The following is a 27,760-nucleotide window of genomic DNA, read 5'->3' on the forward strand; positions in this document are numbered from 1 at the left end:
CCTGACCCAGGAATTTGAACTGGGGTCTCCTGCATTGCAGGCAGATTCTTTACCAACTGAGCTATCAGGGGAGCCCAGTCTTGCCAAACCAAGACCCAAACTGTTGTTTACATCTCATGGCCTTGAGCCCCTTTACAACCTGCTCTCTCTCTACTCAAGACGTGTCAGTTTCACAATGGCTCTACTCAAACATGTACCCAGAAGTGAGCACAACACTCCTCATATTTTTGTGTGCTTTGCTTTTCACCAGCGCACAGCAGAGCAGCATAGCCAATTTCCTTGTTAGAGTCACTTGGTTTCTCTTCACATAAACCCCTGATGGGGGGATTGTGCCCTTTCTGTTCACTGCAGTACCTGCTTCCCACCCCAGAGATTAGTCCACTGTCTGGCACTGGGTAGACATTCAGGATGTGCTTGTTTAGTAAATGAATGACACTTTGAGAATACAGGCTCATTCTCTGTTTTGTTTTTGTTGTAGTAATATTAATAGTTGTTGCTTCTTGTTAATAGAAGAAACAGTTTTATTTTGGGTTTATTAAACCGCATCCAAGTAGACATATCAACTAGACAGCTGGATAGACAGACAAGTATGGAGCTTAGAGGAGAGGTGAGGGCTGGAGAGAGATCGGACAGAAAATGAAGCTGCATCACTGCAGGAAGTTGCCTAGGAATTCGACTAATCCAGGATTCTATGCTCTTTCCATGCGGCTTTCCAGAGCCAGAGACCAGTAAAACAGAGAATATGGGCCTGTCCTCTGTGCCCCACACCCAACCCAAGCAGTAGAAACCTCAGGCCCACTCGCCTGCCCCTCCTTCATCCTCACCATCCCTGGGAGGTCCTTGTTCAGTACTGAATGGGGAACATCATCCCTGCTTGTCCATGGGAACTCCAGAAGAAAGATCTGAATCGCAAGTGCATTCCTGGGAGTGACGTGGTCAGCTGCCCCTATTGCTAGAGAGAGTCAGTCACTTCCAATCTAAAGCTAGTTTCTCTCCCAGAACATGGCTGGTATCTTAGAGATCAGCAAGTGAGCAAGGGGCATCTGTACGCTTCCTTCTCATATCTACCCACCAAGAACAGGCACACAACGTTGGAATCCCGGTGTCCCATAAAAGACCAGATCCCCATGGTGGACTCCAGAGCCAGGAGTGCCCTCTGGTGGTCATAATAACGCTGACAATTATGAAGTGAAGTGAAGTCACTCAGTCGTGTCTGACTCTTTGCGACCCCATGGACTGTAGCCTGCCGGGATCCTCTGTCCATGGGATTTTCCAGGCAAGAATACTGGAGTGGGTTGCCATTTCCTTCTCCAGGAGATCTTCCCAACCCAGGGATTGAACCCAGGTCTCCTGCATTGTAGGCAGACACTTTACCATCTGAGCCACCAGGGAAGTCCTGACGATTATGAAAATAACACTATGAGCTAGTTAGTCAATCATTGCCTGGAGAAACGCATGGACAGAGGAGCCTGGCATGCTACAGCCAATGGGTTGAAAAGAGTCAAACACGACTAAAGTGACTTAGCACGCACACACACAGAGTAACTAACACTTATCAAGAGTATTTACTGTGAGATAGACTTGTAATAAAAATTTTACCCAGATTAACCCATTCACTGCTCATCCTAATTTTAGAAAGTCCTACTGTTTTACTATTTTCCCCATTTTTAAAAATGAGAAAATGATCAAAGCAGATGATTTACTCAAAATCATAAAGGGTAGAGAAGATTGACTTGTCTCCTCTTGGTCATCTATCCACTTCTAATTCCTAAAGAAAGACATAAGCCATCCTAGAAAGAAAGGGGGAATTTAAATATATATGTTTTTCATTTAAAAAGTAAACACATTACACATTTTGGAAAAAATAGAAAGAAAAATAGATTTCCCATTATCAAAGCATGTCAGCATTTTCATCTTTTTTCTCCTTTCCATCTTTTTTTTCTTAATTATAAGCAAGGTATAATATAAATTCTTCACTGAAGGATATTCTTGAAGACTTTTTTTCCTCCAAGAATTTTTGGTTCTTAGATATGATTTTCACATTTTTTAGTCAAAGCAATAGGGATTTCCTTGTACTTCCAGCAAAAAGTCTGACCTAGAGCTCCCAGCTAGGAGCTCTGTAATATCCCAGCCTGCCCTGGGGTGTTACCCAGAGAGCCAGGGTTGCTGTGGAGACTGAGTGTAGCAGGAAACCTCAGGACAAGTCATAATGTCAATCATCTGCGCGCACTGCCCTCAGGGCAGGTGTCCCAAAGGGAACTTTGGGGACTCACTTCTGTAGCTGGCTCATTTCTGTCAGCAGAGAGGCTCTGAGCATGGAGAGCAATAGGGCAGCCATCCACAGGACCTAGGATTCTTGGGAAGTTTTCCTCTGGCCACCATAGGGACGTGGCTCTGTGGTAGCCCTCTTCATTAATTTGTTTCACTTTTCTGCACTGTTTTTTGAAAATCACTTTCCCCTCACCAGAAGCCTCTGTGCCTCTATCTGGGAACAAAGAGATGCTCCCTACAAATGCAGTCCCTGTGGGCCTCCTTGCATCAGACTCCCAACTCTGTCACTTACTAGCTGTGTGACCTGGGTGCTATTTTAACCTCTCAGAACAGTTTCCTCATGCGGAAAATGAAGATAGTAATTGTTCATATTCACAGAGTTGCCAAGAGAAGTGAATAGACATTTAGCTGAGTACCAAGTACACAGAAAGAGCTCAATATACGGTGGCTGTTGTTCTAGAAACCTTCTGCAGACAGCTAGTGAAGGGGGGCAAAGAGCAGCTGTCTGTGCAGTGGAGACCACATGTAAGTATGTGTCATTCATCTGGAATGCCCAAATTCCTCAGTCTCTTAGTTCTATGCAAGTGCCAGAGGAGCAGAGACACTGCCTGAGTCCTCTCCTGATCCCTCTCTCCTCCCCGCTCTTTCCTGAGCCATTTCCCAAGAATACAGAAGGACCATACCAGGGGTAATACTCAGATTATGTAAAGACTTAGACTGAAGCAATATAGTGCCAGCCGAGGGCTTCCCAGGTGGCATACAGGTAAAAATATTCACCTGCCAATGCAGGAGACGAAGGAGACTCGGGCTCAATCCCTGGGTCACGAAGATCCCTGAAGGCGGAAATGGCAACCCAGTCCAGTTTTCTTGCCTGGAGAATCCCATGGAGAGAGGAAACTGGCAGGCTACAGTCCATGGGGTCACAAAGAGTCAGACACAAATGAGTGACCAAGCACAAGGAGCTGAAACGGAGTCTTTGGAGCTTCCTATTGCATCAGGTGTTACCACCTTGTTTCCTGGATTGTGGGGAGGTGAAGGAGGGGTCCTAGGAGAGGAGCCTGGGAAGCTGGAGCAATGGAGAGAATACTCAGCAGACCCTGGGCAAGGGTTCCTTACCAACTGATATGGAAATAATCAGTTTACATTTTAACAACCAATATGGCCAAACTATCATGTATCAACTGATTCGTCCCCAGGTGAAACCCCCAAAGAACATAGAGACCACAGACTGTGTTAAGCCCATCTGGGGCCCATGCCCTGTTGCAGAGTGAGTTGGGGAGAAGAACCTCATTGCCCAAGAGACGACTCAAGTGCTAAAACTCCCCTATCCATGTCATGCCTTGTCAATGCAGTAGGAAGAAGGGACCCAGAAGTTGGATGATCCTAAGTCAAACACCATTGTGAATTTCTGCGGTGGGTTACCAGTGCTGACAACCCCAGAGACTGAGCCTGTAGGAAGAATATACCAAACCTAAAACTGCAGCCCAACACCAGCCACTTAGGCCCATTCAGTCTTTCATTCCACTAATACTCGTTAAGTCTACATTAAGTGCCAGATGCTATCCTGTGGGCTGGGAATACAACAGTGAGTAAGACCCACAGTGTATCTGTACTCATGGAGCCAGACATAAAATTATAACACAGGGTGATACAATTGGGAAAAGAGAGGGTGTTAAGGGAGCAAAGGAGTGCGCCTAATCCAGAAGTCTTGCTGCAGGAAGTAATGTCTAAGCCAAGACCTGAGGGTGAAATGGGAGCTAGCCAGAAGACGAGGTGGGGGAAGCATGGAAGAGCATGTGCAAAGACCAGAGATTGGCTGAACCATCAGTAGAAGAAAACAGTTGAACTGGACTTGAATATAATCATGTTGTTGTGTCAGGTTTGTGGTGTAATTAATTCTAGGTAGTTGTCCTAGCTTCTTGCTTAACCAGAGAATGGCTTGGAAAGACTTATGTGTGTGTACTTCTGCTTAGTCACTAAGTCATGTCTGATTCTTTGCAACCTGTCTAGTTTCTGTCCATGGGATTCTCCAGGCAAGAATACTGGAGGGGGTAGCCCTTTTCCCTGACCCAGGGATCAAACGCTGGTTTCCTGCATTGCAGGTGGATGTTTTACCATCTGAGCTACCAGGGAAGCCCGTGGAAAGACTCAGTCAGTTCATTCGCTCAGTCGTGTCTGATTCTTTGCGACCCCATGAATCACAACATGCCAGGCCTCCCTGTCCATCACCAGTCCCTGGAGTTTACCCAAACTCATGTCCATCGATTCAGTGATGCCATTCAGCCATCTCATCCTCTGTCATCCCCCTTCTCCTCCTGCCCCCAATCCTTCCCAGCATTAGGGTCTTTTCCAATGAGTCAACTCTTCACATGTGGTGGCCAAAGAATTGGAGTTTCAGCTTCAACATCAGTCCTTCCCATGAACACCAAGGAATGATCTCCTCTAGGATGGGCTGGATGGATCTCCTTGCAGTACAAGGGACTCTCAAGAGTCTTCCCCAACACCACAGTTCAAAAGCATCAATTCTTCAGCGTTCAGCTTTCTTCACCGTCGAACTCTCACATCCATACATGACCACTGGAAAAACCATAGCCTTGACCAGATGGACCTTTGTTGGCAAAGTAATGTCTCTGCTTTTTAATATGCTATCTAGGTTGCTCATAACTTTCCTTCTAAAGAGTAAGAGTCTTTTAATTTCATGGCTGCAATCACCATCTGCAGTGATTTTGGAGCCCAAAAAATAAAGTCTGACACTGTTTCCCCATCCATTTCCCAAGAAGTGATGGGACCAGATGCCATGATCTTAGTTTTCTGAATGTGGCCAAAGAATTGGAGTTTCAGCTTCAACATCAGTCCTTCCCATGAACACCAAGGAATGATCTCCTCTAGGATGGGCTGGATGGATCTCCTTGCAGTACAAGGGACTCTCAAGAGTCTTCCCCAACACCACAGTTCAAAAGCATCAATTCTTCAGCGTTCAGCTTTCTTCACCGTCGAACTCTCACATCCATACATGACCACTGGAAAAACCATAGCCTTGACCAGATGGACCTTTGTTGGCAAAGTAATGTCTCTGCTTTTTAATATGCTATCTAGGTTGCTCATAACTTTCCTTCTAAAGAGTAAGAGTCTTTTAATTTCATGGCTGCAATCACCATCTGCAGTGATTTTGGAGCCCAAAAAATAAAGTCTGACACTGTTTCCCCATCCATTTCCCATGAAGTGATGGGACCAGATGCCATGATCTTAGTTTTCTGAATGTTGAGCTTTAAGCCAACTTTTTCACTCTCCTCTCTCACTTTTATCAAGAGACTTTTTAGTTCCTCTTCACTTTCTGCCACAAGGGTGGTGTCATCTGCATATCTGAGGTTAATGATATTTCTCCCGGCAATCTTGATTCCAGCTAGTGCTTCTTCCAGCCCAGCATTTCTCATGATGTACTCTTCATATAAGTTAAATAAGCAGGGTGACAATATACAGCCTTGACGTACTCCTTTTCCTATTTGGAACCAGTCTGTTGTTCCATGTCCAGTTCTAACTGTTGCTTCCTGACCTGCATACAGGTTTCTCAAGAGGCAGGTCAGGTGGTCTGGTATTCCCATCTCTTTCAGGATTTTCCACAGTTTATTGTGATCCACACAGTCAAAGGCTTTGGCATAGTCAATAAAGCAGAAATAGATGTTTTTCTGGAACTCTCTTGCTTTTTCAATGATCCAACGGATGTTGGAGATTTGATCTCTGGTTCCTCTGCCTTTTCTAAAACCAGCTTGAACATCTGGAAGTTCACAGTTCACATATTGATGAAACCTGGCTTGGAGAATTTTGAGCATTACTTTACTAGCATGTGAGATGAGTGCAATAGTGCATGTGAGATGAGTGCAATAGTGCAGTAGTTTGAGCATTCTTTGGCATTGCCTTTCTTTGGGATTGGGATGAAAACTGACATTTTCCATTCCTGTGGCCACTGCTGAGTTTTCCAAATTTGCTGGCATTTTGAGTGCAGCACTTACACAGCATCATCTTTCAGGATCTGAAATAGCTCAACTGGAATTCCATCACCTCCACTAGCTTTGTTCGTAGTGATGCTTCCTAAGACCCACTTGACTTCACATTCCAGGATGTCTGGCTCTAGGTGTGTGATCACGCCATCATGATTATCTGGGTCATGAAGATCTTTTTTGTACAGTTCTTCTGTGTATTCCTGACAGCTCTTCTTAATATCTTCTGCTTCTGTTAGGTCCATACCATTTCTGTCCTTTATCGAGCCCATCTTTGCATGAAATGTTCCCTTTGTAGCTCTAATTTTCTTGAAGAGATCTCTAGTCTTTCCCATTCTGTTGTTTTCCTCTATTTCTTTGCATTGATCACTGAGGAAGGCCTTCTTATCTCTCCTTGCTATTCTTTGGAACTCTGTATTCAAATGGGAGTATCTTTCCTTTTCTCCTTTGCTTTTCACTTCTCTTCTTTCCACAGCTATTTGTAAGGCCGCCTCAGGCAGCCATTTTGCTTTTTTGCATTTCTTTTCCATGGGGATGGTCTTGATCCCTGTCTCCTGTACAATGTCACGAACCTCCGTCCATAGCTCATCAGGCACTCTGTCTATCAGATCTCATCCCTTAAATCTATTCTCACTTCCACTGTATAATCATAAGGGATTTGATTTAGGTCATACCTGAATGGTCTAGTGGTTTTCCCTACTTTCTTCAATTTAAGCCTGAATTTGGCAATAAGGAGTTCATGATCTGAGCCACAGTCTGCTCCTGGTCTTGTTTTTGCTGACTGTATAGCGCTTCTCCATCTTTGGCTGCAAAGAATATAATCAATCTGATTTCGGTGTTGATCATCTGGTGATGTCCATGTGTAGAGTCTTCTCTGTGTTGTTGGAAGAGAGTGTTGGCTATGACCAGTGCGTTCTCTTGGCAAAACTCTACTAGCCTTTGCCCTGCTTCATTCTGTACGCCAAGGCCAAATTTGCCTGTCACTCAGGTGTTTCTTGACTTCCTACTTTTGCATTCCAGTCCCCTATAAGGAAAAGGACATCTTTTTGGGGTGTTAGTTCTAAAAGGTTCTGTAGGTCTTCATAGAACCATTCAACTTCAGTGTCTTTGGTGTTACTGGTCGGGGCATAGACTTGGATTACCGTGATATTGAATGGTTTGCCTTGGAAACGAATAGAGATCATTCTGTTGTTTTTGAGATTCCACCCAAGTACTGCATTTCAGACTCTTTTGTTGACCATGATGGCTACTCCATTTCTTCTAAGGGATTCCTGCTCACAGTAGTAGATATAATGGTCATCTGAGTTAAATTCACCCATTCCAGTCCATTTTAGTTCGCCGATTGCTAGAATGTCGACGTTCACTCTTGCCATCTTCTGTTTGACCACTTTCAATTTGCCTTGATTCATGGACCTAACATTCTAGGTTCCTATGCAATATTGCTCTTTACAGAATCGGACCTTGCTTTTAGCACCAGTCATATCCACAACTGGGTATTGTTTTTGCTTTGGCTCCATCCCTTCATTCTTTCTGGAGTTATTTCTCTACTCATCTCCAGTAGCATATTGGGCACCTATCGAGCAGGGGAATTCCTGTTTCAGTATCCTATCATTTTGCCTTTTCATACTGTTCATTGGTTTCTCAGGGCAAGAATACTGAAGTGGTTTGCCATTCCCTTCTCCAGTGGACCACATTCTGTCATGTGGAGCTACCCCACATCTGAGGTTAGGGGTGGCGGCCGAGACGAGCTACCCCACGTCCGAGGTCAGAGGCGGCGGCCGAGAGGAGCTACCCCACTTCTGAGGTCATGGGCGGCGGCCGAGAGCACCAGGCTTGGAAAGACTTTACCCCTGTAAATCAAAATTTCCACGTCAAAGTTGCAGGTTGGTAGGGACAGCAAGTTAAGAGGTAATGTTGCAAGGGGCTAAGTCCTGAACTGTGGATCACATAAACTCAGGTTCAAGTCCTAACTCTACTCCTGACCTTGGCTAAGTTAATTCACCCTCTCTAGGCAGTAATTCTCTCATTCGAAAATGGAGAATAACATTGGTATCTACTCTGTAGCCCAGTAGTAGTGTTCAAATGAGATAGTATATGAAGTTCTCAGCATGATGAATGGCATGGAGTTGATTCTCATTATTAAAAATAGTTTTGTGGAATCCACTCCTAACTTAAACATTATTTTGTGCCCAAGAATCCCAAGTGTTTTTTAGAACAGAAGTCCAACCTAATCCAAACATCATAGCTAATGGTTATTGAGAATTTACATAGGCCTGCCCAGACCTACATGCCTCACACTGGTTACTTTAATTAATCCTCATGAAAACCCAATAATGGAGGTGCTACTGTTTTCCAGGTTTCACAAATTGGGAAACCAAAGCAGAGAAGTTTAGGAACTTGCCTCAAATCATTAAAAGATTAAAAAATCCAGAACAGTGACAATACCAAATGCTGGCAAGGATGTGGAGAAACAGGAACTCTCACTCATTGCTAGTGGAAATGCAAAATGTTATTGCCACTTTAGAAGACAGTTTGGTAGTTTTTGACAGAACTAAGCATTTTCTTCACATATGGTTCAGCAATCATGTTCCTTGGCATTTACTCAAACCTATATCCACACAAAAACCTGCACACAGATATTTACACATAACTGCCCAACTTGGAAATAACCAGGATATCCCTCAGTAGGTGAATGTGTAAATTGTGACATATCCAGACAATAGAATATTAGTTGGCTCTAAAGAGAAATGAGTTACCAAACTATGAAAAGGCATGGAGGAAACTTAAAAGCATATTATTAAGTGAAAGAAGACAATCTGAAAAGACTACATACTGCATGATTCCAAGTATATGACATAAACAGCAAAACTGTGGAGACAGTAAACAGATCAGTGGTTGCCAATTACAAGGGAGGGAGAGATGAATAGGCAGAACTCAGGATTTTGGGGGCAGTGAAACTATATTCTGTATGATACTACAACAGGGAATACACAGGGAATACATTTGTCCAAACCCAAAGAATGAACCCCAGCACCAAAAGTGAACCCAGTTAGACAATGGACTTTAGGTGAGAATGATGTGTGAATGTGGGTTCACTGATTGTAACAGATGTACACTGTGGTGTGAGATATCCATAGTGTGGGAGGTAGTAGGGGGTGAGTACAGGGCTATACAGGAACTCTCTGTACTTATTGCTCAGTTTCCCTGTTAATGTAAAACTACTCTTAAAGCCCTCTTAAAAAGTAGCTTGTTAATTAAACAATCAAACAAAACACAGGCTTCACATCCAGAAAGTCTGGCTCCAGAATGCACCTCTTTAACCACCATACTATCCAACTTTTTTTTTCTGGAGGCTTGTAGGGTCTTAGTTCTCTGACCAGGGATTCAACCTGGGCCCACAGCAGTGGAAGCATGGAGTCCTAACCACTGACCTGCCAGGGAAGTAAGTCCTCCCCAGCTTCTACCAACGTTTGATAGAAGTTAAAAAAAAAAAAAAGAAAGAAAGAAATACATACATATAAAGTAAAACAAAGAGATTGCTGGGTTTTGAAATGTGCTTACAGTTCAGGTTGCCAGCCCTCCCTCCTCCTTTCTAGAGGGCGGCCAAGGCTTCAAGGCTGCTGAAGCTGCCTGCTGCCTCTCGGGTAGTGTGTGATGAAGAGCGCCTGACGTGTGGTGTGAGGCCAGCCTCCCCAGGGCCCTTTGGTCTGGAAAACAGCTGTGAGTAATCTTGGGCACCCAGAGCAGAAAACCTTATCAGTTGGCCTGTCCCAAAGCCTCTGAGAAGACTATCTGCTGGTGCAGCTACGCCTCCAACTGTCCTATTTTTAGAGAAAGGCATTCTTTCCAGGGCTGTGCTTCTGACAAAGGAGCAGGCCAGCTCTGTCCCAAGGAAGAGCCGGTGAACAGCAAGCCGCTTCCACTGGTTTGTCTTAAAGCTCATTTTCTGCATCCAGAGCATTCAACCACCATCCAAAACATTTGACTAGAGGACTTATAAAATGCCAGCTCATATCTCAGCTGGGACAACCTGGGATGATACTGCTTTCTGCCCCGGGAAGGGAGACATAAGACATTGTTCATGAGGAGAACATGAGACTATTCAAACAATAGCATCTTTCCAACATTTCAAAGAATACCATTTAAGGTCAATAAAAAGCCTTTTTTGGTAAGAAAGCAAATACCTACTTGGGAGACCACAGGATTAATTTATATTGTAATCATCATGGTGGGAGGAGGAGTTGGTAGAATAGATTGTGAACCAAAAGGATGTAGATTTGGCCTGGCCAGTTTAGGTCTTTCCTACAGCAAACCAGGAAGCAAGGTAGGGCCACAGGGATGGAGAGAAACAGTCCCTGAGCTGGCTCAGGGTTCAGCTCACTTCTGCATCCATTAGAACTCCCTGGAATAATCGCAACCTAACAGCTAATATTAACACTAATAACAAGAAGATAACAATATTAACCCTTCTCAAGCACACTCTGTGTGCAAAATATTTTAAACACCTTATCATACTGACCTTGGGACAATCCCATGTGTGTGTGTGTGTGTGTGTGTGTGTGTGTGTGTGTGTACTCCATCATTCAGTTGTGTCTGACTCTTTGCCACCCCATGGACTGTAGCCTGCCAGGCTCCCCATCCATGGAATTTTCCAGGAAAGAATACTGGAGTGGGTTTCCATTTCCTTCTCCAGGGGATCTTCCCAACCCAGGGATTGAACCCACGTCTCTTGTGTCTCCTGCATGGGCAGGTGGATTCTTTACCACTGCATGACTGGGGAAGCAATCCCCTGAAGTAGGTGTTATCATTCCAGTTTTGCAGGTAGGGGAACTAAGCCTCAGAGAAGTTGTTTAACTTCTGCCTAGTGAATGGCAGAGCTGGCACGCAAACTCAAATTTTTCTGACTCCCAACTCTATGCATCCTCTTCCCATTTGTCATACTGGGCCCCCTAAGGGTGTTGGAATGAATTACACAAAAGGAGATTAGGTCAAGCTCTTTGCCATTTTAACTTAGTGTACCAGAATTGAAACTAAAGCGAAACAACAGTGGTTTTCTCAAGCACAGTCTGCACCCCATTTACCCCACCCTACTCTGCATTTGCAGCTGAGTGATAGATGTTTGATGACCCCAAACTGATGCAGTGAGAAGTCCCTACTGCCAAGTTTGATGGGCACCTTAGAGACACCTGGTCCAACCCTATTGTCTCCAGATGAGGGAAAAGAGAGAGAGAGAAGTTCAACAACTTGCCCAAGCTCATACAGCAATTAGAGAAAAGCAAACACAGATCTGCAGAGTCCAAGTCTGAAGTTCCTCCTACAGAATCAGCTCCACCCTATCAATATGACCCTAACTGACCAGAATCCAGAATGAGCCCTCCTGTCTGAAATCAGACACCTGAGATGGAGTAGTACTGAACCCATACCACTGCTCCTTCCAAAGGGAAATGGGAGCGGGACATCTCTGTCTGTACAGTGGTTAAGACTATATGTACTTTTCCTAGGTTTCCTGGGTTTGACTCCTGGTCAGGCCAAAACAATTTTTTTTTAATTTTTTAAACATTAAAAAAATGTTTCTAATACCAAAAATTTATTTGTTTAACTCAATAGAAGAAACTCTCCAACAAGAGAAAAACACAGCCTCTAGGGAATCCAGGTTGGTTTGTGGTCTTTAAGAGAGCCAGACATCTCCAGATTCCAATCTACTCACATAATCTTGTCTCGTAATCACATAACTGCTCTTTTGTCATTCTCTCCGATAAACAGACTTCCTGAGGAATCATCACAGATATCTACAAGCAGAAATTACAGCTGGTGGTCTTCCAGCAACTCCAGGGTCCCTGCTTCTCCAAGATGATGTCTGCTGGACTACACCTGAATCAAAGAAATCCTGAAAAGATAGAGATGGATGAGTGAGCTCGTGGTGTCAGTCCCACCCCGTTTCAATGCATCTCATTCCAGCTTCAACTCATCAGTGTGTGGAGGATGGTACGCGTCAGTCAAGGAGAGACAATGTCACAGCAGAGGTTGTGCCAAGCTCCCCTTAGCCTTCCATGCCATGATAATCTAAAAGACACCATAGTCACCAGGACCAGCTTTATTGTCCTTGTTCAGTGGTCACTTGCAATGCACCAGACTTTTTGATAGCTCGTTGATTCCCAAAGTTGTGATTTTGTTCCATCAGTTCTAGAAGTTCTATATCTCCAGTAGTTTTAACAATGTGGCTGGAGCTGACCACAAACTTGGACAAATACTGACATTGCTTAAAGATGTGAGGTGGTATCAGCCAAGTATTGATAAGCAAGTTTGCAGTGGGAGAGGGAAAGTTTGACAAGAATTAAGCTTCTGTCTTCCAGGTCTTTATTGTCATTTAATCCCCACCATGATATTAATATCATCTCCAGTTGATAAATGTAGAAAGACTTTCAAAGAGGCTAGCAAGGTCCCCAAGGCCAGAAAGGCAGGAAATGATAGAACTAAACTTCCACCCCCAATTGCCAGCCCACACACACCAGACATTCCCATGACAGGCAATGCTGGTTTCCTGCCTAACCTCTCCTTTCTTCCTTGTTGATAGGCTCCTGGTTGCATTGAGGCAGCAGTGTGCCCAGCTGCAGGTGGCCCCAGAGTTTAGTAGCATCTATCACCCTCTGAAATCACCTCCAGCAACTGGGCTGATGCCTGAAGGACAGCTCAGAATTCAATTCCTCAGAAACCATCTTACATACAAGAGACAGTAAGACTGAGATCACTGCATTTTCAGCACACTTCTGTTCTATGGGTTAAGCCAACTCTTATAGATTAACCTGGGATACCACTATTTATGGCATAATTTCTGGAAAAATGCATTAAAAGTTCTCAGTTCAGTTCAGTCGCTCAGTCGTGTCTGACTCTTTGCGACCTCATGAATCACAACATACCAGGGCTCCCTGTCCATCACCAACCCCCAGACTTTACCCAAACTCATGTTCATCAAGTCAGTGATGCCATCCAGACATCTCATCCTCTGTCGTCCCCTTCTCCCCCTGCCCCCAATCCTTCCCAGCATCAGGGTCTTTTCCAATGAGTCAACTCTTCGCATCAGGTGGCCAAAGTATTGGAGTTTCAGCTTCAACATCAGTCCTTCTAATGAACACCCAGGATTGATCTCCTTTAGGATGGACTGGTTGGATCTCCTTGCAGTCCAAGGGACTCTCAAGAGTCTTCTCCAACACCACAGTTCAAAAGCATCAATTCTTCGGTGCTCAGCTTTCTTCACAGTCCAACTCTCACATCCATACATGACTACTGGAAAAACCATAGCCTACTGACTATGCCAAACCCTTTGACCGTGTGGATCACAATAAACTGTGGAAAATCCTGAAAGAGATGAGCATGCCAGACCACCTGACCTGCCTCTTGAGAAACCTGTATGCAGGTAAGGAAGCAACAGTTAGAACTGGACATGGAACAACAGACTGGTTCCAAATAGGAAAAGGAGTACATCAAGGCTGTATACTGTCACCCTGCTTATTTAATTTATATGCAGAGTACATCATGAGAAACGCTGGGCTGGAGGAGGCACAAGCTGTAATCAAGATTGTCGGGAGAAATATCAATAACCTCAGCTAGGCAGATGATACCACCCTTATGGCAGAAAGTGAAGAAGAACTAAAAAGCCTCTGAATGAAACTGAAAGAGGAGAGTGAAAAAGTTGGCTTAAAGTTCAACATTCAGAAAACTAAGATCATGGCATCCGGTCCCATCACTTCATGGCAGATAGATGGGGAAACAGTGGAAACAGTAGCTGACTTTATTTTAGGGGGCTCCAAAATCACTGCAGATGGTGACTGCAGCCATGAAATTAAAAGATGCTTCCTCCTTGGAAAGAAAGTTATGACCAACCTAGATAGCATATTAAAAAGCAGAGACATGACTTTGTCAACAAAGGTCTGTCTAGTCAAGGCTATGGTTTTTCCAGTGGTCATGTATGGATGTGAGAGTTGGACTATAAAGAAAGCTGAGCACCGAAGAATTGATGCTTTTGAACTGTGGTGTTGGAGAAGACTCTTGAGAGTCCCTTGGACTGCAAGGAGATCCAACCAGTCCATCCTAAAGATCAGTCCTGGGTATTCATTGGAAGGACTGATGATGAAGCTGAAACTCCAATACTTTGGCCACCTGATGCGAAGAGCTGACTCTTTGGAAAAGACCCTGATGCTGGGAACAATTGAGGGCAGGAGGAGAAGGGGACAACAGAGGATGAGATGGCTGGATGGCATCATCGACTCGATGGACATGGGTTTGGGTGGACTCAGGGAGCTGGGGATGGACAGGGAGGCCTGGCATGCTGCGGTTCATGGGGTCGCAAAGAGTTGGACACGACTGAGTGACTGAACTGACTGACTGACTAGACGGACCTTTGTTGGCAAAGTAATGTTTCTGCTTTTTAATATGCTATCTAGGTTGGTCATAACTTTCCTTCCAAGGAGTAAGCATCTTTTAATTTCATGGCTGCAATCACCATCTGCAGTGATTTTGGAGCCCAAAAAAATAAAGTCTGACACTGTTTCCACTGTTTCCCCATCCTTTTCCCATTAAGTGATGGGACCAGATGCCATGATCTTAGTTTTCTGAATGCTGACTTTTAAGCCAACTTTTTCACTCTCCTCTCTCACTTTCATCAAGAGGCTTTTTAGTTCTTCACTTTCTGCCAGGAGGGTGGTATCATCTGCATATCTGAGGTTATTGATATTTCTCCCGGCAATCTTGATTCCAGCTTGTGCTTCTTCCAGCCCAGCGTTTCTCATGATATACTCTGCATATAAGGTAAATAAGCAGGGTGACATACTCCTTGATAAGGAGCCTTGACATACTCCTTTTCCTATTTGGAACCAGTCTGTTTTTCCATATCCAGTTCTAACTGTTGCTTCCTGACCTGCATACCGGTTTCTCAAGAGGCAGGTCAGGTGGTCTGGTATGTCCATCTCTTTCAGGATTTTCCAGTTTATTGTGATCCACACAGTCAAAGGCTTTGGCATAGTCAATAAAGCAGAAATAGATATTTTTTTGGAATTCTCTTGCTTTTTTGATGATCCAGCAGATGTTGGTAATTTAATCTCTGGTTCCTCTGCCTTTTCTAAAACCAGCTTGAACATCTGGAAGTTCACGGTTCACGTATTGCTGAAGCCTGGCTTGGAGAATTTTGAGCAATACTTTACTAGCGTGTGAGATGAGTCCAATTGTGCAGTAGTTTGAGCATTCTTCAGCACTGCCTTTCTTTAGGATTGGGATGAAAACTGACCTTTTCCAGTCCTGTGCCCACTGCTGAGTTTTCCAAATTTGCTGGCATTTTGAGTGCAGCACTTACACAGCATCATCTTTCAGGATTTGAAATAGCTTAACTGGAATTCCACCACCTCCACTAGCTTTGTTCGTAGTGATGCTTTCTAAGGCCCACTTGACTTCACATTCCAGGATGTCTGGCTCTAGGTGAATGATCACACCATCATAATCACCTAGGTCATGAAGATCTTTTTTGTACAGTTCTCTGTGTATTCCTGCCAGCTCTTCTTAATATCTTCTGCTTCTGTTAGGTCCATACCATTTCTGTCCTTTATCGAGCCCATCTTTGCATGAAATGTTCCCTTTGTAGCTCTAATTTTCTTGAAGAGATCTCTAGTCTTTCCCATTCTGTTGTTTTCCTCTATTTCTTTGCATTGACTGCTGAGGAAGGCTTTCTTATCTCTCCTTGCTATTCTTTGGAATTCTGCATTCAGATGGGAATATCTTTCCTTTTCTCCTTTGCTTTTCGCTTCTCTTCTTTTCACAGCTATCGGTAAGGCCTCCTAGGACAGCCATTTTGCTTTTTTGCATTTCTTTTCCATGGGGATGGTCTTGATTCCTGTCTCCTGTACAATGACATGAACCTCTGTCCATAGTTCATCAGGCACTCTGTCTATTCGATCTAGTCCTTTAAATCTATTTCTCACTTCCACTGTATAATCATAAGGGATTTGTTTTAGGTCATACCTGAATGGTCTAGTGGTTTTCCCTACTTTCTTCAATTTAAGTCTGAATTTGCCAATAAGGAGTTCATGATCTGAGCCACAGTCAGCTCCTGGTCTTGCTTTTGCTGACTGTATAGAGCTTCTCCATCTTTGGCTGCAAAGAATATAATCAATCTGATTTCGGTGTTGATCATCTGGTGATGTCCATGTGTACAGTCTTCTCTGTGTTGTTGGAATAGGGTGTTTGCTATGACCAGTGTGTTCTCTTGGCAAAACTCTATTAGCCTTTGCCCTGCTTCATTCTGTACCCCAAGGCCAAATTTGCTTGTTACTCCAGGTGTTTCTTGACTTCCTACTTTTGCATTCCAGTCCCCTATAAGGAAAAGGACATCTTTTTGGGGTGTTAATTCTAAAAGGTCTTGTAGGTCTTCATGGAACCATTCAACTTCAGCTTCTTCAGCATTACTGGTTGGGGCATAGGCTTGGATTACCTTGATATTGAATGGTTTGCCTTGGAAATGAACAGAGATCATCCTGTCATTTTTGAGATTCCATTCAAGTACTGCATTTCAGACTCTTGTTGACCATGATGGCTACTCCATTTCTTCTAAGGGATTCCTGCCCACAGTGGTAGATATAATGGTCATCTGAGTTAAATTCACCCACTCCAGTGCATTTTAGTTCTCTGATTCCTAGCATGTCAACATTCACTCTTGCCATCTCCTATTTGACCACTTTCAATTTGCCTTGATTCATGGACCTAACATTCCAGGTTCCTATGCAATATTGCTCTTTATAGAATCAGACCTTGTTTCTATCACCAGTCTCATCCACAACTGGGTATTGTTTTTGCTTTGGCTCCATCCCTTCATTCTTTCTGGAGTTATTTCTCCACTGATCTCCAGTAGCATATTGGGCATCTACGCACCTGCTATTCTGTACCCACCCCCTCACCCAAAAAGCAAAAGAGACTTTGTGATTCCTTTTTAAGTTTCAAATTAATTCAGAGTTTACAAGTCCAAACTCAAAGATACTTTCTTATTAACCAGCCCTTTCTTGGGCTTCCATGGTGCCTCAGACGTAAAGAATCTGCCTCCAATGCAGGAGACCTGGGTTCGATCACTGGGTTGGGAGGGTCCTCTAGAGAAGCGAATGGCATCCCATTCTTGCCTGGGAGAATTCCATGGACTGAGGAGCCTGGTGGGCTACAGTCCAAAGAAACACAAAGAGTTGGACATGACTGAGGAACTATGGAAAGATCTAGGAATATCAAAAATACCAAAAGGGTATTCCTGAAAGTATACTTAAATATGGGGTATTTCCATCCAATCTTACTTCACTTTATTAAATTGAAAGACAATCTTCCCTACAACTGAAAAAGAAATCTATTCTAGTCAAGAAGATGAAATACTGCTACTGTATGCACTTTCCAATTACAGTGCCTCATTTCCTGCAAGACTTCCACCATTAGGATAGCCCGGGGTTTGTTAACCTTGGCACTATTGCCATTTTGGGCCAGATAATTCTTTGTTGCAGGGCTGTCCTGTGCATTGGAGCATGTTTAGCAGGGTCCCTGGCCTCTATCCTCCAGATGCCAGGAATATTTTCTCTCTCAGCTATGACAACCAGAACTATCTTCAGACATCGCCCACTGAAGGGCAAGCCCACCACTAGTTTAAAGTCACTGGCAAAGGCTGATAAACTAGAAGGCTCTATTTATTCAACGGCCTGCACTAAACCTTATAGAACCAGGAAGCACACATGTGAAGTAAGAAGGACTGAGCCTTCTAGAAGACAAAGCGTTCTGATAGCAAATCCTACTCCATAAAGCAGGGAACAAAGGGTCACTGAAACAGCACTTGGCTGTAATCACAAGGAAGGTCCATTACCCAGGACGTCAAGAAACACAGCTTCAGAGAGTGTATCCCCTTGGTGCTGGTTCCCAGGGATGGCGAGTGAGACAGAGTTCCCTCAGGGCCCACCTTCCTGGCCTGGTTCCTCTCACTCACACTCGGGCTATAAAAAGGCTGCCTTTCCCACTTCCGTTTGTTTTCCCCCACCCCAGCTCTCCACCCGTGAGTTGTGAATGGCGTAGATGGAGCTCCTTCAGGGCTCGTGTTTCATTTCACTGCTCACTTCTGAAGCCTCCTTTCTCAGAACAGTTGTCTGAGCTCGGCAGTGCTACTGAACAGATTCCAGCAGTTCAGCATTGAGTGAGGATCTAATCAGCTTCACAGAGTACTCTGGGAGATGTCTCTGGAATCCAGCTTTGGACAAGTCCACCAAGTGGGCACGTTTTGTTGTCCTAGGCTGAAATCTCAGGGGAAACCCTTGTCTTCCACCTCCGCATTGCGCTTCAGGAAAGCACAAAATTGGAGTTTACCCAAAAGGTTGCCAAGCACATATGAGCTGTTTTCCAGGTTATTCCAACCCTGTGTTTATCTTGTTAACTTATCTCAATAAATTCTGAGTCTTTCTCAGAGTCACTCTCTTTTACCACAATGATCACTGATGGTACAAAAAATAAATATAAATATATATTTAGTCACTGGCTAACAGCAATTTGAGTTTACATTATCAAACAGAGTAATACATTATTTGTTCATTCAACTGCTCCAGGAGAGCCATGAATTCTGTTGTTGGTTCTTTGGTTATTTGTTGAGTAAATTAATGTCCACTTTGGGGTGCTGTCATTAGGGCTAAGAATTCAACAATCAATAGGATTGTTACAAGCCCTGCCTTCAGGCAGCTCTCCTGCCAAACAGCAAGAGAACAAAGAAGTAAATAAAACAATCCCAAATTGTGGTAAGAGCTAAGTGGAGAGAAACTGGGGAGCAGAAGCAGCCAGCACAAATAGGGTGGTCAGGGAGATTCTCTTTGTGGAAATGCCCATTAAGCTGAAACCTGAAGAAGAGGAGCTGGCCTGAAAAGATTTTCAGGGGACACACACATACACATATGCACACACATACAAACCACAGGCACACATACACACATAAATATACATGCACACATGCAGAGACGCATACATGCACATACATATACACGCATACATATGCAATACATTCATACATACATATGTATCCACATAAATACACACACATGCAGATATGCACATATACATACACATACATACACCCTTTGGTTCAAGGGAATATTTCAGGGCTGAGCAAAAGACTAGCACAAAGCCCTGAGACTTGGTTGTATTACTCGTTGAAAAGAAGGTAAAAAGATACTATTACTCATAATAATGGTATTGACCATAACACAGGGTGATACATATGTAAGAAGACATTGAACTAGTAATGGTGCTGGATGAGATAGGAAAAGAAAGATCTTCATTCCTAGGTTTAACCCTGGATGTAACCCCAGATGTATAGATTTTATAACTATGGGCTTAGAAGTATTTTTTATTATTTATATCATTTTTTAGAGAAAAGTATTATTAAAATTCCAACCAGAAAAGTAATTTTATTATTGCTAATTATTCTATGTCTGAAACTCTCCACCTCTACTCTCCTTTTTTCAATAAAACAATTACTATTATACTGTGAAATTATATGTTTACATACTATATATCACATTATGAATTCATTATAAGTACAATCATATAAATAAAACTCCAGGTTTTTACAGAAGGTACTGTCTATTGCAGTACTAACAGGGGATAAATTAAATCTGTGTTCTTTTCCTATCTTTGGTGCCATCTTTATCATTAAGGGCTTCCCCTGTGGCTCAACTGGTAAAGAATCCGCCTGCAATGCAGGAGACCCTGGGTTGGGAAAATCTCCTGGAGAAGGGAATGGCTTCTCCAGAAGAGAAAAGCCTGTGCAGCAAGGAAGACATAGCCCAGCCAAAAATAAAATAAATAAAATTATTTTTTTTTAAAAAAAAAAAAAAGAAGAATCCACCTGCCAATGCAGGAGACACAGGTTCTATCCCTGGATCGGGAAGATCCCCTGGAGGAGGAAATGGCAACCCACTCCAGTATTCTTGCCTAGAAAATTTCATGGACAGAAGAGCCCGGTGGGCTACAGTCCAGGGGGTCACAAAGAGTCAGACATGACTGAACACAGAACATGCGCACGCACGTGTGCACACACACACACACACATGAAAAAAACAAACCAGAATCCAGCTTCAAACTGTACAAGGTCTCTTTAATGATGAAACATTTGCTTTTAATTCTAAACTCCACTCTCTACTGCCATTTCATACACTAAAATAAGATCATAGAAATCTGAATCATAAATCTAAATTACAGGTTATAGTACTATGAAAACTTTTCTTTTTACTTCTAAGTACATAACAGAACCAGGCTAACCAAATACTACCTAGTAGGAGTCCTGTTTTGGTAGATTGCTTTCATTTCATTTCAATAAATGTTTACTAGTAACCGATGGAAATAGCTTTTATCCGTTGTTTAACTGACATATCATTTTCCTGAGTAAGCAGTATTGTTATCTGCTGATCAGCTGTCACACTGAACGTTTCTGGATTCTTTTGAAGGGTTTAAGATTATAATCCTTCCATTCAAATTCCTCTAACATTACACAATTGTTTTTGGAAATGAGTCATGTTCCAGCTCTGGGAAATCCACATATATTCCATGTTTATTGTCTGCTTTAAGAAACTGCTTGTGTAGATACGGGAAGAAAAATTAATCATATAGGAAGAAATAGTCATGTAGATATAGGGAGAAAAATTAATTATACACAGTCAAACAGCCATTAGAGGGTGTCTGACCACAGGCTAGTTGTGATGGGTATTTATGATTTCTTTTGGCTGTCAGTATACAACTCTTCCCAGTGGTCACGTACGGTTGTGAGAGCTGGACTGTAGAGAAGGCAAATGCCAAAGAATTGATGACTTCAAACTGTGGTGCTGGAGAAGACTCCTGAAAGTCTCTTGGACAGCAAGGAAATCAAACCAGTCAATCTTAAGAGAGATCAACCCTGAATATTCACTGGAAGGACTGATGCTGAAGCTGAAGCTCCAGTATTTTGGTCATCTGATGGGAACAGATGACTCATTGGAAAAGTCCCTGTTGCTAGGAAAGATTGAAGGAGGAAGGAGGAGAGGGTGTCAGATGATGAGATGGCTGGACAGCATCACCGATGCAATGAACATGAACTTGGGCAAATTCCAGGGAATGGTGAGGGACAGGGAGGCCTGGCGTGCTGCAGTCCATGGGGTCACAGAGTTGGACACAACCGGGCGACTGAACAACAACAAACAGCATACAACTCACTTTCCTGTGTTTGGGGAATTTCTCACCTTATGAATCTTGGTGGTGGAAAAAAACCACTTGCCATCACAAAATCCAAAACCTCAACCCTAGCCTCCCTTAGGTTAGTGTGGGCATGTGGCCAATGAAATCTCTCCATCAGATTCAACTGCCGGTGATGCAAAGAAGCAGGGCCTATGAAAAATTTCTTCCAGGGCAGGGTAGGGAGGGGGAGGGAGGTGGCAACATTCATATTTAGGGGTAGCATTCAGCACAGGGAGTCAAAGGGAGAAGCAAAGGGGTTGAGCCCAGGAGTGCCAGTTCTGCACTGAATTAGAACATGATTCCGGCTGCAGCATCCAAGCCAGACCCCTCAGGATATTCAGGGAGCCTGTGAGCACATCCTAACACCTTGTTGTAAATTCCTGTTCACTGAAATAATCCAAAGACGGTTTCTACTGCATTGAAATTAAGAACCCCCATACTAGAACTGAAACTTGAAGTAACTGAAGACCTAATATCAGTTCTGGACCAAATTTTTGTGCAGACACCTCAGTGGAGGACTTTGGAGTGAAAGCCAACAGGTGCATATGGTCAGACACGAGTTTGCACTTGGTTTCAGGCTTGAAAGGGATGAGCTTGCTTCTGGACCACTCTTCGTGAAGGCCCAGGACGCTGGCTGTGGACTCTCTTCTCAGCATCCAGCACTATGGTTCCCATGGGTTCTAACAAAGGAAACACTAGCCTCACCTCAAAACTAATTACTGGAACACAAAGCAATTTATGTTTTCTGTTTTCAAGAGTTGTTTGCATGTCTTTGGCAACATGGATTGTCTTTTCTTTGAGATGTGTATATTTGTGCCCAAGAATGTATTGTCCTTTTGATTCAGGCTGTTTTTCTAGGGGCCACTTTGATCATTTCATACCAGTTGTATCATGGGGGCTGAATCCAGTAGAATGTAGTGAAGATTAGCCATATTCTTCCTACCTCTTCTTTCACACACACCATGCGTATTCCTATCCCAACCTCCAGACAGCATCTTAGGCAGATCCTACAGCTTTCTTGACACTTTGAGATATTGAAATGTTTAGCCAAGTCTACATCAACACTTTAATATCTCATCCAGTTTAACATTTATTTCTGCCCATCTGTGGCCTGGCCTGTGGCTTGGAGACCAACAGAGAAAGGAGCTGGCATTGGAGGTAGAAGGTACATGTCTTTTCTTTCTCTCTCTTGACTCCACTTCCCCTTTTCCTTCCCCTCTCTTATCCCTTGACCTGCTAGGGGTTGGGCCCAGCAGGAGAGAGAGGTGATTTCCTTCACTCCGGATACACAGTTTTGTTGGGTTGGCCAAAAATTTCGTTGGGGTTTTCTAGAAGATGGAACAGAAAGACCTGAACAAACTTTTTGGCCAACCCAATAATTCTCCTTTGGCAGAAACTTGCCTTCTGTTATGGCAGATATTCAATGCTGGCCGTTTCCCGGAGGTTCTTTGAGGACGCTCCACACTGTGTTCCCCTGGCACGGCAATGAACCCTTCCGCCAGCAGCTCATAGAACTCTGGGAAACACTTAGGTTTACCAGTTTGTTAAAGAATATGACAAAGAATGAATAATCAGATGAATAGACACATAGGGCCAGGTTTGGAAGGGTCCTGAGCACAGGATCTTCTATCCTCATGGAGTTGGGGTGTGTCATCCTTCCGGTTTGGACGTGTTCACCCACCTCGAAGCTCCCTGAACCCCCTAATATCGGGATTTTATGGCGAATTTCCTCACATAGGCATGATCCATCGTTAACTCCACTTCCAGCTTCTCTGCCTTCTCTGGAGGATGAGGGAGTGGGGATGTACATTCCAAGCTTCCAATCATGACTGGGTCTTTCCAGTGACCAGCCCCTATCCAGCAGCCACTCAGGACCCCATCCAGAGTTCCTCATTAGAACAACTGTGTTCCTAGTGTTCTTATCACTTAGGAATTCACAAAGGTTTTAGGAACCCTGTGTCTAGATGGGTTCAAAGACCAAATATTAGAACAAGAGGTGCTGCTCGTGGGCTTCTCTGGTGGCTCAGTGTAAAGAATCTGCCTGCCAATGCGGGATCAATCCTTGATCTGGGAAGATCCCATGTGCCTCAGAGCAACTAAGCCTGTGTGCCACAACTATTGAGTCTGTGCTCTAGAGCCCGGGAGCTGCAACTACTGAGCCCTCATACTGCTGCTACTGAAGCCCACATGTCCTAGAGCCCGTGCTCCACAACAGGAGAAACCACCGCAATGAGCAGCTTGCAGTGTGCAACCAGAGAGTACCACCCCCTTGCCACAACTGGAGAAAAGCCTGAGCAGAAACGAAGACCCTGAGCAGAAACGAAGACCTAGCACTGGCAAAAATAAATAAATAAATAAATAAAAGATGCTCCTTGTGGTCTTATCACACAGGAAGGGAATTTATAAGGGTTTTAGGAGCTCTGTACCAGGAAGCAGGGGTAGAAACCTATATATATATATTTTTTTTTTTTTTCTGTTCTCTTACAACTACCTACATTTTAGGGTTGCTATAAGAATTAAATGAGCTAATAATACTGTAACCAGCACACAAGTGTTACAGCTAACTCTGAAAATACTGCAGAAAATTAGTTAAGATTTTCTTCTGCTCTCGCCATTGTTTTTGTTTCTTGGTTTCTTTTATTCTATTTCAGTCTCCATCTTTCATGTAGAAGGCTTGTCTCGTGTGTGGTTATCCTTAGCTACCTGCTCATATTTAGGGGCTGGCATTGAAGTGCTGAGTGGAAGTGTGTGTAAGGGCAGTTTGTCAGCTGGTGTGACTTAACTCCACTCTGATAGAACCGTACACTCTGTGAGATCAGGATCTTATCTATTAGCTACTAGATTCCCTGCATCTAAACACAATAGGTGCTCAATAACTATTTACTGTTATTCTTAAACCTCTCTGAGACTCAGTTTTCTCATCTGAAAATTGAGGTAATAAATCTTTACCTGGCAGAGGTTGTGAGAAGAGATAATATATGTAAAGCACCAGCACGGTGCTTAGCATTTAGTTATAAATAATAGTGGGTAGCAATCATTATTATCCCTATCATATAAGGGCAGCAGCTTCATGACCATTTGTGGTCACCACTGACCATGCTAAATATAGAGCCAAAGCACAGTACCTGTTGAGAGGCTAGTTATTATAGGACAAGTCATCAAAGCAAGGAGAGGGCTTAAGATAATAGCTCTTGACATTCAATGTGTAGAGAGTCCAAGGACACTGGCTTTAGTCACGACTGAGAAGAAAAGAAGGGAAGTAGTGATGCTGCATCACCAAATAGCTCTGTAGAATGGCCATTCCCATGGGATGCTCCTCTATTGCTCAGTTTAGTCTGTTATAAGTAATTTAGCAGGAAAGGCATTTGTTGTTGCTGTTGTTTAGTCACTAAGTCATGTTCAAGTCTTTTGCAACCCCATGGTCTGTAGCCCATCAGGCTCCTCTGTCCATGGGATTTCCCAGGCAAGTATATTGGAGTGGGTGGTCATTTCCTTCTCCAGTAGATCTTCCCAACCCAAGAACTGAACCCACGTCTCCTGCATTGGCAGGTGGATTCTTTACCACTGAGTCAGCAGGGAAACCCATGGAGGAGGTTAAATGGTGTGTCAGGTCTTCCCGCAAACCCTAACACTCTAGAGAGAGCAGGCAGGCTGTTATAAATGGAAACAACTCATTTCTTTTGGAAATGGAAGCAATCTATTTCTTTTGTAATACAGTTTTTGGAAGTAGTAGATGTATATAGTTTTTAAAAAATCAAACAGTACAAGAGGGTGTAAATGAAAGAGTCAGCATTCGTATCACCCCAAACCTTCAGATTTCCTAGAGGTAATCACTGTTATGTCTTACAGATACTTCTATGCATAAGCAAGAATATATGCATATTTTTTCGCAGATGGATGTTAAAAAAAAAAAAAAACTTCTGAAAGGTTTTTTTGCCTTTATTTATCCTAAATATCTTTGCACATCAGCATATATAGATTTACCTATATATAGATTTATAGATTGCTCTATTCATTAGGATAATGTAAGAGATAAGCCCCTAGCTCTTGATGCCTAACATAATTGAAAGTTTCTCATTTACCTAAATCCACTGGTGGAAGTGTGTGTGTGAGGCAGAGATCCAGGACACCCAGAGCTTTAACGTATGAATTCCACATACTTGGTGGCTTCTAGGGTCACCCTGGGTGTTAGATGCAGAAAGAGTACGGAGAAAGTTGAGGTTTGTTTTAAATAAACCAGGCCTAGAAATATTTTATATCACTTCTGCTCATTCCACTGGCCAAAATTAGCCTAACTGCCCTAGACTAGTGCTAGGAAATGTCCCAGATGGACAACTATTTCCCACAACTTCATTCTGTGGAAGGAAGCACAAACTTTTGATGAGCCACATCCGATACAGGTGCACTGTTGGAATACATCATTTATTTAAGCTTTAGAAGGCTGGTTCTTCTCTTTCTGCTGTTTTTCTACTTGTCTTTTGTCAAAGATAAATTGTTTAAATGTGGAAAACTATGGCAACCCACTCCAGTATTCTTACCTGGGAAATCCCATGGAAAGAGGAGCCTGACGTGCTACAGTCCATAAAGTAACACAAGAGTCAGACACAACATAGCAACTGGACAACAAAGAAAGAAGAAACAAGAAAATGGACACTTGTGGAGTGTATACACTATCCCAGATACAGCAATGAAGAGCCTTTAAAGGATACATATCTTTGACCCAGTGACACTTCTAAGGACATTTCCTAAAGAATTAGTGAATAACTGCTCACACTGTATGTACAAGGATATATATATATATATATATATATATATATATATATAATAGTGACACATTGTAAGCAACCAAGATGCCCAACAAGAGACTTGTTTAAATAACAGTGCATTCATATAATGGAATGATTTACAGGTGTTTAAAATAATTGCATGGATACCTGTAAACATGTCCATATTTTATGATAAAAAATGACTCCTAAATAGTGTATGAAATATTTTAAAACAAATTGATTACTTATAGCAAGAAGGGTGGAGGACATCCACTAAAATGTTTACAGTGTTTACTTCTGGTGGGTGTGACTGGGTGTTTTTTTACTTTCTTCTTTTACACCTTTATGTAATGTCCCAATGTTTTATCATTAGAAAAAACAGTGAAGCTATTTTCAGTTTGAAACAACAAATGTAAAGAGGACTGGGGTTTAGGCAACGGAAAGCAAGCGTGTGAGACCACGCCTCCAGGACCCTGGCTGTCACCGGACACTCAAGTTGCTATCAGAAGCACTTTTCTCTGTTGAAGTGACTGGCTTTTGTCACGCAATCCCCACGTTATAATGAGAGGGGAAGACAGGCCTCAGAGCAGAAGCAGCAGCCCCATGGTTGGTGGGCTGTGGCTTGCCATGGGGAACACCATCAGGGCCTTCGTGGCCTTCATCCCTGCTGACCGCTGCCAGAACTACGTGGCCAGAGACCTCCGGGAGATGCCACTGGACAGGATGGTGGATCTGAGTGGGACCCAGCTACGCCGCTTCCCTGTGCACGTGTGCTCCTTCAAGGAGCTGGTCAAGCTCTACCTGAGCGACAACCGCCTCAACAGCCTGCCTCCGGAGCTGGGGCAGCTGCAGAACCTGCAGATTCTGGCCCTGGATTTCAACAACTTCAAGGCTCTGCCACAGGTGGTGTGTACCTTGAAACAGCTCTGTATCCTCTACCTGGGCAACAACAAACTCTGTGATCTCCCCAGGGAGCTGAGCCTGCTCCAGAATCTCCGGACCCTGTGGGTCGAGGCCAATTACCTAACCAAGTTGCCGGAGGTGGTCTGTGAACTGAGTCTCCTTAAGACGCTGCATGCCGGCTCCAATGCCCTGCGTCTGCTGCCAGGCCAGCTCCAGCGCCTCCGGGAGCTGAGGACCATCTGGCTCTCGGGTAACCTGCTGACAGACTTCCCCGCTGTGCTGCTTCACATGCCTTTCCTGGAGGTAATCGATGTGGACCGGAACAGTATCCGCTACTTCCCCAGTCTGGCCCACCTGTCAAGCCTGAAGCTGGTCATCTATGACCACAATCCTTGCAGGAATGCACCCAAGGTGGCCAAAGGGGTGCGTCGAGTGGGAAGATGGGCAGAGGAGACCCCAGAGCCTGACCCTAGAAAAGCCAGACGCTATGCATTGGCCAGGGAGGAAAGCCAGGAGGCGCAGCTACCTGCCCTGCCTCCTCCACTTCCTCCTACCAACTCCTGA

The 27,760-nt window shown here is 43.6% G+C and overlaps 1 protein-coding gene and 1 long non-coding RNA gene across 2 annotated transcripts in view; one reads left to right on the plus strand and one right to left on the minus strand.

The window, feature by feature from the left end:
- The window catches only part of LOC145545364 (uncharacterized), a 109,387-nt gene extending 99,441 nt beyond the window's left edge, over positions 1–9,946 (minus strand). The window contains exon 1 of the long non-coding RNA XR_014082024.1: positions 9,831–9,946. This is a non-coding gene — a long non-coding RNA (uncharacterized LOC145545364). The remainder of the gene's footprint in view (positions 1–9,830) is intronic.
- A 16,974-nt stretch (positions 9,947–26,920) lies between these two features.
- Positions 26,921–27,760, plus strand: LRRC10 (leucine rich repeat containing 10). The gene has a single exon (XM_081588287.1). The coding sequence runs from the start codon at positions 26,921–26,923 to the stop codon at positions 27,758–27,760; it is 840 nt and encodes a 279-aa protein (XP_081444413.1).

The sequence above is a fragment of the Giraffa tippelskirchi genome, chromosome 4 (genome assembly GCF_054371585.1).
Source record: "Giraffa tippelskirchi isolate mGirTip1 chromosome 4, T2T-mGirTip1v1.2.pri, whole genome shotgun sequence".
Lineage (NCBI taxonomy): Eukaryota > Metazoa > Chordata > Mammalia > Artiodactyla > Giraffidae > Giraffa > Giraffa tippelskirchi.

Coding starts and splice junctions, on each gene's coding strand:
- LRRC10 (XM_081588287.1), top strand. CDS start 26,921: ATGGGGAACACCATCAGGGCCTTCGTGGCCTTCATCCCTGCTGACCGC.